The sequence below is a fragment of the Cryptomeria japonica genome, chromosome 5, assembly GCF_030272615.1.
Source record: "Cryptomeria japonica chromosome 5, Sugi_1.0, whole genome shotgun sequence".
Classification (NCBI taxonomy): Eukaryota; Viridiplantae; Streptophyta; class Pinopsida; order Cupressales; family Cupressaceae; genus Cryptomeria; species Cryptomeria japonica.
In genome coordinates this window covers 548,217,935-548,232,786 of record NC_081409.1, presented here as the reverse complement: position 1 = coordinate 548,232,786, position 14,852 = coordinate 548,217,935, and the positions used below count along the sequence as shown (strand labels likewise).

At 34.2% G+C, this 14,852-nt stretch overlaps 1 protein-coding gene across 1 annotated transcript; it reads left to right on the top strand.

The window, feature by feature from the left end:
• The first annotated feature begins 3,944 nt into the window (after window positions 1-3,944).
• LOC131063440 (pyruvate dehydrogenase E1 component subunit beta) lies at window positions 3,945-14,452 on the top strand. Its single transcript, XM_057997248.2, has 4 exons — window positions 3,945-4,458; window positions 5,435-5,535; window positions 6,117-6,160; window positions 13,366-14,452. The coding sequence occupies exons 1-4, from the start codon at window positions 4,347-4,349 to the stop codon at window positions 14,336-14,338; spliced, it is 1,230 nt and encodes a 409-aa protein (XP_057853231.1). The 5' UTR covers window positions 3,945-4,346; the 3' UTR covers window positions 14,339-14,452.
• The last annotated feature ends 400 nt before the right edge of the window (window positions 14,453-14,852 follow it).

Genomic DNA, 14,852 nt, shown 5'->3' with positions numbered 1-14,852 from the left:
CAATGAAACTACATGAAATTGATATAAAATAAAAACACTATTATTACCTTCATGATTTATGTCTCATTGTGTCCTAACTCCACTGTTCCTGGTTGCAGATGGTATGCTCTTAGACAAGCACTGATAGCCTCCAAGATGACATATGAAGAATGTACTGATAGTTAACTGATACTATGATATGCAATACTAAATGATTATGCTAAATGATTATGCTTATTTGATTATGCTATTTGCTTCAAGATTAAAACTCACAGATGCATAAGTTTTCATAAATGATTAGCTTTGAAAACTCACTTGAAGACTAACTTGAAGACTAACTCTTTCTCAACTCAAACTCTTGATTTTATAGACTTTGAGAGGATAAGATGATGTGACCCAGATCAACGGTCATGATCAGATGTGCAGATTTGGATGACTATGAGCAAAGGTGAAGGTTGAGAGAAAGGGGAAAGGAGAAGACAAGTGTCACTCATCTCACCTTGATTGGGTTGCTGACTGAGGGAATCTAGGGATGGTTGGAGAAGATTTAGGCATGAGAGGACAAGTGGACTCAAGTCCTTCCTAAGATGTAGGGATGTTGGAGGGAATATAGAAGAAGGTTAGGAAATATGTGTACGTACACAATATTTCATTAAATTTGGAGGTTAAAGATGATTGATGAATTAATATTTAAGAAATATTAATATCTTTAGCCACATGATTGATGAGTTGGCAAAGGAAAGATGAAGTGGAGATGGAAGGTGAGTTGGACAAGGGATTAAATAATTTAGAAATTATTTAATATTTGAGACTATAGGATAGAAGAATAATCATTAGTTATTAGATATTTAAATGATTGGAGGAAATAATTAAATATTTAGATATTTAATTAACTGATCAAAAGAATAATTAAATATTTATATATTTAATTATTTAGAGGAATAGGATAGATGAATTAATTAATAAAATATTTCAATTAAATTAATTAATAGAAAGACACAAAATGAATTAAATAAATTAATCTTTTCAAATTAACTATTCAATAGAAGATTAAATATTAAATAAATATAAAATATTTATTTAATTGTTCATAGCCATTTTTATGTGTATACATGTATAATTGCAATGATCATCTTGGTATACGATGTATTGTGTAAGATGTAACCTTGTCTTATGTGATTTCTTCTATTTAAGAAGTGGCTTTGATTATCATAGAGAGTTGCATGTAATATCTAGTTGTTGGGAAATATTAGTTTAGGAACATTTGTCTTTGGTGCATTAAAATGAACCTATTGGTTAGAAGTGTTACATGGGTTATAATTCATGATTAAGTAATGGTTTGGTTAATAGTTGCTTTCCCATGTGTTACAAGATGGAATGAATATTAGATTAAAGTAAGGGAACATCATGTATTAATGTTGTTTGATGTTGTTAATAGCTTTATGTTGTGATTAAGTAATGATGTTGAGTTACCTTAGGGAATGTAATCTAAACAATATGAGTTAATTCCTCTTGTGCATTTATATTTAGATGGGATCATGTTTAGCTAATGTATGTGTTTACTTCAAGTTTTATGTATTGTAGTAATCTTTAAATTTTTTTTTCTCTATTTTCTAAATAAGTTGGTTAGGGTATTCTTGGCGGGCATTGCAAGAGAAATCAAAATATGTTTAAAAGAATCAAATGCACTTTAGCTATTGATTCGTGGGAATAATAATCCATTTGGTTATGGTTGAAACATAATTCATCTATGATAAGAATGCACATAGATAAAGAGATATTTGTGTAACAATGGTGAGAGTTTGAAGAAATTTCATCTTTTTGCAAATATTGTTAAAATGTTTAATATAAGAACATGTAGTTATAACAATAGATTCACAAAGAGTGGCTCGAGGCCAAATTCTTGTTTATTGAATCATTTGATTTCAGTTATATGCCACGAAAGATATATATATTTTTTTATATTTTTAGATAATTTGTTAGGTTGTTAAATATGTATATAAGTTCACTTTATATGTTACAAGATATAAATAATGATTTGATGGACATATAAGTAATATAAAATATTCTCTCTTCTAGTAAAGCAAAGGTTGCAGTGACTTATCTTATGATCCAATGGCCAAGAGGAGGGCCCACTCTTTAGAATGCTTGATGATATTCTTTTGTTTTTGTGATCTTCTATTGTTCATTCTTTTGTGTTATGTTGTAAAAATCATTTTAAAATTATCATAAATATACTTGAATTGTTAGTGTGAATCATGAGATCTAAAGAAATTAATTTGTGAAGTGTGGTTTTATTATCGTTTAAATTGGACTTTGAAAGTACACTTTTCACTATATATTCTTGTGTGCTCAAATTTAAATATTTATAAGTCTATTTCCTATAGAAACAAATTTTCTATTCATGTTGTAGACTATTCAGTTCATGTAGTATAATACCCTATTTATGTAGCATAATCTATTGTTCTTGTAGCAGACTGTGTTGTTTTTTGTAGCATTTTATAAACAAGTTTTCACATAAGATTTTAGTTCTTGTATTCCTTTTGTTAAATTTAATTACGTCTAATCTCACTCAACTTATTACCTACAACCCTTGAGCATATAGTTGTTACATCTTTCACAAGCTTATGCCTTGGATTGACATAAGAATTAACTGAATCTTAAACTGTAATATCAAACGTTATTTAATTGAATCAAGATCCTTAGTTTTGTCCCAACATCATGACCCAAGATTGAATATTTACTTTGTTCCTTGTAATATGACAATGTGAGCTTTTACCATTAAAAAAATGTATTATATAGCCTTCCTCCTAGACTAAACTATCGACAACCTATCTATTATACTAACCACTAATATTATGCACTAAAACAACAATTATTAGGTACTTTCAAATTGTTGAAAATTTCAATTTTAAATATAATTTTATGTAATTTTTTTAATTAATTAAATTAGGAGAAAGGATTCAATAAATGAGTACGCTCTAATAATTGTTATGATATGATGTATCAATAACCTTTTTTATATACTTTGACTCATTATCTCTGATGGTTAGTCATTATTGTCACAAGTCACATTAAACAAACAACAGATCACATGGTGCCACACAAGACAATCAATAATACATGCCTTAATGTACATGTTTTAGGCTTAATCTTTTTGGGAGTGTATTAAGACAACTTGGCAAAGATGTAGTTGATATGGCCACATTGTTTATGTCTATAACTCTAAATGGTAACTTTAATCTCTTAATTCACATATAAAAGTTTGCTGCAATTTTACAAAAAAATCTATATTAAACATTTAAAAACTTAAAATGCCTAAAATTAAGTTACGCAACTATTAGATCCTCTTCCCCAATTATTATCAAATATACTTTCAAATATATTAGTTAACTATTACACAACACTTGCTAGTTTTTTTCTTCAATGGAAGATTTTATATCATCCATAAAATCATTTTTGTAACCTCATAAGAGTACGTTGAAACCTTTCAAAGTAACAACCAAGAACTGATGGGTATTCATTTTGCCAAATTTGCCCTAGACACAATTCCACTCTCATCCCTTATAATGTCGAAGGTCTTGCACTAAACAAGCCTTTGATCCTATTTATTCAATACCATTTTACTTCACCAATAGACCAAAAACCCGTTGACACTCTTGATTACTATTCTCTCTCATGATCAACTTTGAAATAAAGTCTTTTAATTGACTTGACTTCATCTGAACCATCTTTTAAATTGATAAACTTATCTCAACTAATCTACCCACTACAATAGACAACTATTCTATGCCTACTTAAATAACATTTTCACATCCCACCCACCCTTGTTAGCCCACACAACCATCCATGAGTTTCTTGAGGTCTTCAATTAAGAACTATCTAGCTGTCTGCATTTCACAAGATGGATTTAGTTTCAACAATGAAGGTGGCATTGAGTGCGAGCCTCAATCAAAGGAAGAGTTTGGTGGAGGTAGATGGGAAGGCAGCCCAAAAATTTAAACCAAACATTAAACAAGAGAAAGACAACAATGTCTGTCAACTAATCCAATGCAAATTCCAGCAGAAAATTAAGGAGAAAACGGAGAAAACGAAGCACTCGTTACAATTAAGGAGTGAGTTTTGTGTTGATTGTATTGGAACGCACATTCATCCCAAAAAACAAAAAGCCCAGTGGAGAAATAGAAGAAGAGAAACCTCTATCCCTCCGTCCGAATGCTTTGCCGAGAAAGTACAATTTATACAAGCACAATACGTATATATTTGAGTACCCTTTTCTAATTTTGCATTGCAATTGCTCGAATAGTTAGCACTTGCATGGTGCCTCTTCAATATTACTGTGCTTTTGGGATTCAATTTTATATGAAATGGCAAGTTCAGCATTAGTACAAGGGTTCGGAGGGTTCTCAGCTCTTATATCTCCCAATTCATCTTCTCCACAGAAAAGGTTGATTATTGGGGTCCCGAAGCTTCAATCAGGTAATCTACAACTTTTATTTTTAGTTTTTTTTCCACATCCAATATAAATTTTAAAAATTTAGTTTGGTCCTTGTAATTTGCAAGCCCTCAATTTTGAATCTTTTTTTCGTAAATCTGGACCTATTGTCAATAGTTTTGCTTTTATTATGTGGAAATACCCATTTTATGGAAGGGTGGATTCGAATGATAATTGTTTGCGTCGCTTTAGGTAGTGTATTGTGAAATTCTCATCCTCGGCGATGTTGGATTTGAGTAGTTATTTTTGGTTTTGATTTTATAGTGTGGATCCTTTAATATGCATTTTACGTGAAGGCGGATTTCAGTGTGAATTGTTTTGTTAGGGTAGATTCTGATAGCACCCCTGGTATTCTGGATCTGTATTTCAACGCTGTGTTTGTAGCTGTGACGATGATAAAAGCGATCTAAAGCATTTTTAAGTTATATTTCTATTATTGGTACAACATACTTGATATAATGGGACATATAGGAACCGTTTTTAGAAAACAGAGGGCCAAAAGGAAACGCAACGAGTTTACTTCTTAGCGGGTTCAAGTTTTGAACAGCAGATAGATACAACTCTATAAATATTTACTGTTACAACCTAGTATATCTTCAATCAACACAATCAAACAAGGCTTGTAAAATTTTAGTCTTGAACTGGGCATTCCTAGGATTTAGGAATATCATCAAACAAGTGGTTCACTTTGACAGGTCTAAAAGACCATTTTGGCCTAAAGAATGATCATACGTATATTTTATCCCATCCTGATGCTTGATTGCCGAAGGAATGCAATGCGTGCTTTATCCACACAAGCAACTAGGGCTGTTAAGGTAGTAAATATATGTGATTAGATTATTATAGTGGTCCAAGACGGGTATGGTTGATTTGGTGAGAATTTATTTTGTGTTGTGATTAGATATTGCCTTTCAGAAATAATTTGATTACTTAGAATTTTACTTTGTCATTGCATTGCAGAGACTAAGAAAAGTTTCATCAGTATCAGATCAGATGCATCAGTTTCCCATTCTTCAAATTCAGTGAATCGAGCCTCCAAGTTGGTCACTAATGCTGTTGCGGTTAGCTTTCTGAACATGATTCCCTTCCTTTGTTTATATTTTTCGGTAGTATAGTTAGTGCATTCCATCCTGGGAGGGAAGAATGGTATTCAAATAAATTTTTAGCTATTTGGAAATTAACCGTAAGGTGTAGTTCAAAGTTCGCTGTACATGGTGATAATATCATCACCATTAGGTGGCCGACTTTTGGGTTTGTCAATACCGGACATTTGTTTTAATATATTTGTTGCAGCATCTGTTTTCGTGTACAGATTTAATATTATTGAGTTCATCTGTTGGCTGTAAATGAGAGAGTAAAAATTACTCTTTAGTAACAATTCGGCTTTAAACTGTTGTACTCTTGCAATGCTGTCATCATGGTTGATTTTTTTGTCGGCTGCATTTTATGTGCAAACAATGTGATGATAGTATCTCATAGGGAATACAATTCTTAGAATCGAATAACTTTACCAAGGTCAGTAAATAGCTTTTATTGGCAGTTATTAAACTTGCAGGATTCAGATTGTTTTTTCTGAAAATTGCTGCAGTTGACACTGAAGATGTATGTGCATATTTCTAAGATTACAAGGTTGTCTTTTCAGGTGAAGGGTGAAGCTGCTGCAAGTCCTGTATCGTCAAAGGGTGGGTAAGTTATAATTCTCTCTTTTCTGAGACTTAAAATGTCTTATCACATCTCATCATTTGGTAAGCTTATGAAAAATTGACAAGCACGAGTTTGACATAAGACAGGCCCTACAGGGTAATTATCATGCAGTGAATTTCCAACCTTTTTACTTGAACCCTTATATACAAAGAGTTAAAGGACACGCATTATTTTATTGATGGATCCAATGTGTTAATAACTTATGCAATACATTTAGGTCCAATAGTTGTAAATCTATATGGTGTGCAACACTAACGTAACATGTATATGGTCAAAATGCAGAGGTTGGTAGTATGCTTTTATCTTCTGTAAGATTGTTTGAAGTAATTTATTGTCATCCATATACCTTGTACAAAACATACATTTTGTAGTCAACATGTTGGATTCAACATTGCAAATTATTCTACAAGCTACCTGTACAACACATAATCTACAACAGTAAAACATAGGGAGGGAGATATCTCCTTGTTCGTTGGTGACATCTGTGTGGTCATACTAGTCAATATATATATATATATATATACTTCCATCAGAATAACACTGCATAAATATTCATCTGAAAATTTATACAATATGCTGATGGGCTTGGTGGGTGTGGCTGGCGATTCATCTTTGGTTCTCAATGCTTGGTTTAATGTTGTATGATACAAATCCTCCGCCCTTTTGGCATTCATAGAGATTAAGTCATTTTTAAACATTGTATTAGTGAGGATGTATGTCAAACCCAGATTGTTTTCTTGAAACTCAATGCAAGAGCATGAGTCTAAGCTGATACATCTTTGGCCAAGAGCCAAGGACTGAAGGCTACCCATTCTGCCAAAGTTGCCCAAGCATGATCTTAACTTCATCCCTTACTTATTGCACTTCTAAGGATTTAAACCTTGCTGGATGGCATAATCAAGAAAAATACCATCACTCTCATCAATTATGTTCAACCAATTGAGCCTACAACTCTTCACTCTTCAGTAGGATGTAATTTTTTATTTTTGTTATTTTGTTCAAGTAACTTTTCTGTAGCTTCTATTAATAGGCCTTTTCTGTAGAGATAAGAAGTTAACTTCTATAATCATTCTTGTTTGGACCTTGGGGTTTAAAACTAGTCATAAACTAGGAAGGCTTGAAATTATCTAAAAGGTTTCTTAGGCAATACTAGCTGATAACACCTCTTTAGTGACAAGTTGTAGTACAGAACTAATTTTTTATACAAACTGATTGTCATACACGTACATTAGTACAGCTGGAGCTGCTGCTGAAAGAAATTGGAATAGGCAGAAGGATGCTTGGTACTGTTTGGCTGTGATAGAACTCACCAAGTGTCAATGTTAATTTAGACTGATAACTTCTTTCTGAATTCCTCTAGTGCTTACAATATTAAGAACGTCACAACCACTTCACATTTTAGATAGTCATGTGGATGAAATGCAATTGATAAATGTCTCCCTATTCAAATTCTGCAGTTTGATGTTTTCACCTTTGTAAGCCAAATCAAGCTGATACAGAATGATTTGTACTTCTATATTTTTATTTTAATATTTCCATTTTCTAAGGAAAATTTATATGAACATACACGGCAGTGTCTGAAACTTTCCCAAGAACTAATCCTTCACTAGTGTACCATCGCAGTAAATATGACCACTGCATAGACCATGTATAATATTACTGGCTTGTCAAATCCCCCGCATTAAAATCCCAAATTCATTGCCCGCAGTTAATTTGTAGGCTAATCCAAGTTTAAATTAGACAGGCCCTGGCTGGTAGAAACTTTAAGTGGCATAAAGTTAACATACATACTCATTGATCTTCTTAGAATTTGTTTAGAGAGTCATAGAAAAACATGCTAACATATATAAAAAACCATGGAAGTAAGCTGTAGAAATAGATCCATCAAAGGTCAAGAAAACAAAAATTGGTACTAGCAACTAGAATGCAATTCCAACCTTGATGTGTCCTGCTGGGAAGGCCCCTTTGGGATCATGACTCTTGGTATAGGAAGAACATTCCTGGTAAGGTTAGCGTTGACCTATCCACTTCATCTTGTTTATAGTGCAGCTTCTCCAAACGAGTTACAATCCAACAAGGACTAAATATCAGCTGGCATTTGTTTGTATCTTGGTACTGAAACATTATTCTGCCTTAAAACGTTAACACTTTGAGGATAATGTATTTGCAAACTTCTTCCTTCAAATATCACCAAGATTTCAAGCACTCTATTATATATGTGCTGCCTTCTCCCCATCATTCCCTGCCATCCTCAAATTTAGGACCATAGTCCCTTTGTCCTTGAAATCCATTCCCATGTCTGCGTATTCTTAAACTCTGTTGAACTATGCTTCTAACCAACTTTATTGAGTTGCTGTGTTGACTTTGCTTTTGGGCTTTGCTTCACTCCACTTCTTCCTGTAATTTTCTGCCACTCAATCTTCCCCAAGGCTTGCATCTTAATTCTTCCATATTTTCTTTGTAATCATATCTGTCAAGGATTCACAGCTCTGCCTATCATATTCTTTACTCTGTCCCCATGGAGATAAAGCTGCCTCAAAATTCTATCTTTGGAATGAGCACAAATAGAGCTGTACGCCATTATCTGTGTAAACTTTTGATATAGAAGAAATGATGTGCCATGAGTAAGACCATTTGGGCATGGAGTCAACTGTGAGATCATCAAAGATGATATTGCCACCACTTCGAGTCTTTGTTCAATGATGCTTTTGTGGCTTATAATATATCTTGATTGATGACTTCTTCCAAGCTACCTAGACTATGGATAATCGTAAGGCATAAGCCCTTAGTGTGTTTAAGGTTAATGTCAGCATTATCTATGAGATCGGCCACTTTAGTCTTTCTTCTAATGTAATTAAACAATATTTTGTTCAATATGATACCAAAGGACTAAACACCTAGTAATGAATGCCACAAATAGTAACCTTCCTGTTTCAAACATTCTATGATTATGGCAGAATACAGGAATCCTCTTTGAATTTCATATTCCTAATTTTATATTTTGTAGCCTTTTAAGGCCTAGGACTGTGGCCTCTTCCTTTGTCATATTGTTGGCACAATACGGAAGGCCCATAGTGCAGAACATACTAATGGTCTGTCTCCACTGCCATGAATGATGTCACCATCTTCTCTGCCTTCCCAGCCTTGCTCTTCAACGCTTTATTAAAGTTTAGCCTGAGACTAGTATTTTGGAGAGGCGCCTCCCAGCCACTTTTCTAGTGTTTAATTCCTATTTCTGTTCCACACAACAGTGGAACTGGAAATTGTTTCTATCATTTTCTTACATGCAAGACTTGATAAACATCAGGAAAGATTCACTGTAGATGGTAACATCTACTTATTTCCTTTCTTTTAGCAAACGCTCCAACTATATTTAGCTCTCCACATGAAGTATTTGACGCTAGCTTCAACCCCACAAAAGTCTGTAGCTCTAGGGATACCTAGGGAGAAGCAACTCTCCTTGTAATTGAAAGTTTTATTGGAGAATAGATCGCTATGTCATGTAATACTGCAACAGTCATTGCTGAACTATTGATCTTTAAAAGTCTTTTTCTTGAGAGGATTCTTCTTTACTAGAAGGAAGTAGATGGGAGTAACCACTAGACTATTGAAACATCGAGGCTTAGCAGAAGCCCATCCTATGAGTCAGCAACAAGTAGAGACAGAGAAGGCTGCCAGAGAACCAGCATTGAGCAGTCTCACACAGGAGAACATGGAGCATCCAGATTCCAAACCAATAATTGACCATAGTCAAGCCAGCTACTAAAAGAGAAATGAGAATCCAGTTAACTAATATCTTTTGAAAGATCAGTGACTATGAAACAATATAGCTCGTTTTAATTGATTGTTGGTATCAAACTAGATCAAATAACAATTATAGTATGGTAAGGCCATAGCTCATACCTTGCTCTTTTTCAATGCTTTTTCCTTATTGGATTTTCTATTACCATGATGCGTGACAACATTGCTAATGCATATCTATCAATGCAATTACCTGTACTCAATTGTGGCAGCAAGCATTGGTTATTTTTACTTGCAGTTCAATTGTGTTTGAAATCAATACATAATCCTGGGAGTTTTGTGCAATAGCTTATGATGCTCCTCATTATCCATTCCAAATCAACAGTTGGAAGATTTCTATGCCACATATATTAATTCCAACATCAAGTCTCAATAGGGACATGAATACGTCATAGTTTGATGATGTGTATTTAACTTTATGACAATACAAGAGGACTGGGGCACATTACAATACAATGGTGCATCTTTCCCTGCAACATCTAGGGGAGAATAAAGCTACAAGATTGCATAATTCGTGCAATTGTCTGCTTACACAAATATAACTGTTCAAATGCCTAGACTCCACAAAATATTGACTGTATTTTCAATTGACCCATTGTTCTCACTCATGAATATCAAATGAAAGTTACAGTGACACGTGTGTTGACCAAATTATTTCTATGAATAATATAATTGATTAACACTTGGATTATACGTTGCGGTTGGATTATGCCTTGCTTGGTACACTTTGTAGTCTACAAAAAATATGGGGTTAAACCTTAAAATTAACAGATCTGCCATCCTTAAAAACAATTAAAAAGATCAGATTACATTTCATATTAAATTTTTTCAAAATGCATATCAAGTTATTTATAAGATGACAAAAATTTGAATAAACATGGCAGTTGCTCTTTATCATCAATGGTTGGGTCCTTAAACTTCATCTTCATCATTGTCATCGTTCTCAGAGGAGCTAGAATAGTTTCTTCTTCAGGAATACTGCTCCTTGTAGCTTTCAATTTGTCCAAATGCTCAGTGACAGGGTGCAGCCTATTCCTCACGTTGGATGCTCTCTGCACTAGAAGACCATGGGAAATTGGAATTGTCTTGATTTGTTTTTGTGTGTTGCTGATCTAATTTGAGCTTAAGAAAGATTGAGATGCCTTCGATAGCTTTGCTCTTCCTTCATGACTTGCTGGAGTTTAATATTGAGCTGGTTTGACTGCTCAATCAAAAGGTGAGTTTTATTTTCCTATCTCAACAATTTGAGCGGTCAATTGAGCATTATGAGGGCCTACTTGGGTTGCAAAAGTCCAAAGTAAACTGGCGTCTCTTGCTCTCAGTTAGAACTTAGAAGATAGCATCCAAATTTCTTGACCTCCTGTTATAAAATATTAAAAATAATAAATCTCGTCTGGCCAAGAATAAAATAAAACAAACTTTATTTATCCAATGCACAATAGGAAATGAGAAACTTGTTATATTAATTGAAGCTAATAGACTCAGGCTTAATGCTACAAGTTCTTTATCATGCTTTTTTGATGAAGTTATGAAGGTGTTTGTGTATAAGGCTTAAGCTCAGCTTCTTGATTTGCTTAATTGTCAGCACCCTTATCTTTTTTATCCAGGTACATGATGAAGTTTAAGTTTTAACCTTTTAAATAAAAGCATTAAGAATTTGTCCACCATAATTGTAGTCTTTGCTTTACAGATTTCCATTTCAGGGCTAAAAAATGCCAAATTTTTTTCCTGCAGTTTCGGATAACCAAGTGGCATTTTATGGAAGGATATCCAAGATTTTGTTCATGCTTTTTGCAGTTTACTAGACCGACTGTCTTAAATTTTTCTCCATTCATTCAAAATGTTGTTGCTTCCATCTGAACTCCTTGCAATGCAACACAAAAATTTGCAGAACGATAGTCTAGGTATCTTGGGTTTCAAGCAGGCAAAGATATATTGAGTATTGAGGAACACTTTCCTCGGCTTGCGAAAAAGGTGCTTCATCTAGGAGGGCTCTGAGTTCTCCTGTTTTGAAGATTATATGGATTCAAGATATTGTAATGAGTTAGAATCAAGAGGGAGAAATTAGTCCTCAGTATAGCTTTTGAAGTTGAAAGTGCTTCTGGTGGGAGATCTGCTACCTCTATCCTAACTTCCTAAACTGTGAGATCTAGTAGAAGATAAAATGAGGGACACTAGTGAACAAACAATAAAAAATCGATTATGTATGCTGGTCCCTTATGGTTTTTCATATAATTTTATTAATAAAAGCTCATCATCTCTAATAGTTGTAGTAATGGCAGCAGGCACCTCTTGAGAATCCTAAAATTTGAGCTAGCTAACCAGATAAAGCTTTCATTTTCTTCAAAGTGTTTCCAGAAGAGAATAGGAAACATTCAAGAATGAATTTGTTAGCTTTTGGCAATATTTGCTGAAGGTCATCTGAGGAGAGGAATGTCATCGGAAATTTAAAATGTATAACGGTTCACTGCATAAGGCCAAACTTACATATAGAAAATGGGATAAGGACAAAACTTGTCTGAAATGATCTAATGGAACTGCTATTGTCCAGGACGACCATCCAAGTTTTACAGATGCACCCTTTTGACTTGATTTATCCACTTCTGATGGAATCCAATTTTATATGTAGTTGTGGTTCATTTGACCAAAAGACTTCATTTCAAGTTTGATTATCATGATTTTTGATTTTACTTTAGTATAGATCATGTTGTGGATGAAAAGCTTTAGGAGTACTCAACATTGGTGATGATTTCTTTGTGCTGTTAGACGAAGAGATTAGACAAGACCTAGAAAAGGTTAGTCCTTCTTCCCCTTGAGGATTAGAGCCAGGAAAGTTGAGTTGATACCTCTGAACAACTATCTAGAAATTCTGGCCTTTTTAGGATTTTCGGACTGCCTTTGAATAATCTACCAAAATCCTTAGCAGAAGTCAATTAAAAACCCCATTTGGACCTGGGGCATTGCCCTCTGTTTGACAGGATTAATAAATGAAGAATAAATTTAGTCATTTAGGAATCCTGTCAATAGTATATTTAACTTGGTGAAGCTCACCTATTGACCATTTTGTTGGCATTAGTTTGAAAAATTAAAGGTGTCAAGTAGCTCTGTTGTATTTTTTGCAAACTCTCATTTCCATTTTTATGACTAGTCCAACCAGACTTTATATTACTGACTGTGGAATTTAATGTGTTTTTGTTTGCCTTGACTCCTTCGGTATACATTGAGATTCCATAACTTTTATAATATTAAATAGAATTTACAAATCTTATCATTTTAAAACTAAGTTATTAGTAAAAGTTTTCTGGCAGGTTAAATGTAAATTGTTTCTTGTAGATGTTTTTTATTCTAATTTTAAGTTTTTAATGATTAAATGCATTCTTGGTTAGGCATGAGCTACTTTTGTTTGAGGCTCTTCGTGAAGGTTTGGACGAGGAGATGGAGATAGACCCTCGAGTTTGTGTCATTGGAGAAGATGTGGGTCATTATGGAGGCTCATACAAAGTTACCAAAGGAATGGCAACAAAATATGGTGATTTGAGAGTGCTGGATACACCTATAGCAGAAAATTCCTTCACAGGGATGGCCATTGGGGCTGCCATGACAGGTCTAAGGCCTATAATTGAAGGAATGAACATGGGTTTTCTATTGTTGGCATACAATCAAATATCAAATAACTGTGGCATGCTTCATTATACTTCTGGGGGGCAGTTTACTATTCCTGCGGTTATACGAGGTCCTGGGGGTGTAGGGAGGCAGCTAGGTGCAGAACATTCTCAGCGCTTAGAATCTTACTTTCAGTCTGTTCCTGGACTACAAATGGTTGCTTGCTCAACACCATACAATGCAAAGGGATTAATGAAAGCAGCAATTAGAAGTGAGAACCCGGTTATCTTGTTTGAGCATGTTCTTCTCTACAACTTGAAAGAGAAGATTCCAGATGAAGAATACATATGTTGTCTGGAAGAGGCAGAAATGGTTCGACCAGGTTCAGATGTAACCATTCTTACTTATTCTCGGATGAGATATCATGTTATGCAAGCAGCAAAGACACTAGTGAATAAGGGTTATGATCCAGAAATAATTGACATCCGTTCTTTGAAGCCCTTTGATCTGTACACAATTGGGAATTCGATTAAAAAGACACACAAAGTGCTGATTGTTGAGGAGTGCATGCGAACAGGTGGCATTGGAGCTAGTCTCAGAGCTGCAATTATTGAGAACTTCTGGGACTATTTAGATGCACCTATTATGTGTCTATCATCACAGGATGTGCCCACACCATATGCAGGCACGCTAGAGGAATGGACAGTGGTGCAGCCACCCCAAATTGTATCAGCAGTGGAGCAAATTTGTCAGTAGAATCTTAGTTGATTTTAACTGTCCAAAATAGTGTAAGAATCAACAAACTACTTTTGTGCTTCCGTCTAGTTATGCTTACATTCGATTTATCTAATTGATTTAGTTCTTCTATCATTTTTCTGTCACAACTATTCAGAGACATTGTTCTGCTTCCATTCTGCTGCGATGTCAATTCAGAAAAAAATTAGAGCTTATATATTTTATAAATGATAAAGAAAATAGTTAAGAGAATGGCAGAAACTGCAATTACAAAGATGGCAGACGATTTTTTTTTAATTTTGTAGCATTTTGACGCCAAAGCAAAAATCATCTCTAATATACAGGTCATAAGAGGCAAATGTTACACTCACATCCACCTCTGTAATGTGTGTTTGATTGATCCGTCGACTCCATCTGAAATTAAACAAAGATAGTTGTGGAAAACTGTATGTTTGTTGATGGTGTGGTATTTAGCTTTTTATCATTTGTTGGATTTCAGTGGCAGAGGATGAAGTTCCATCCTGAATTGGACCTC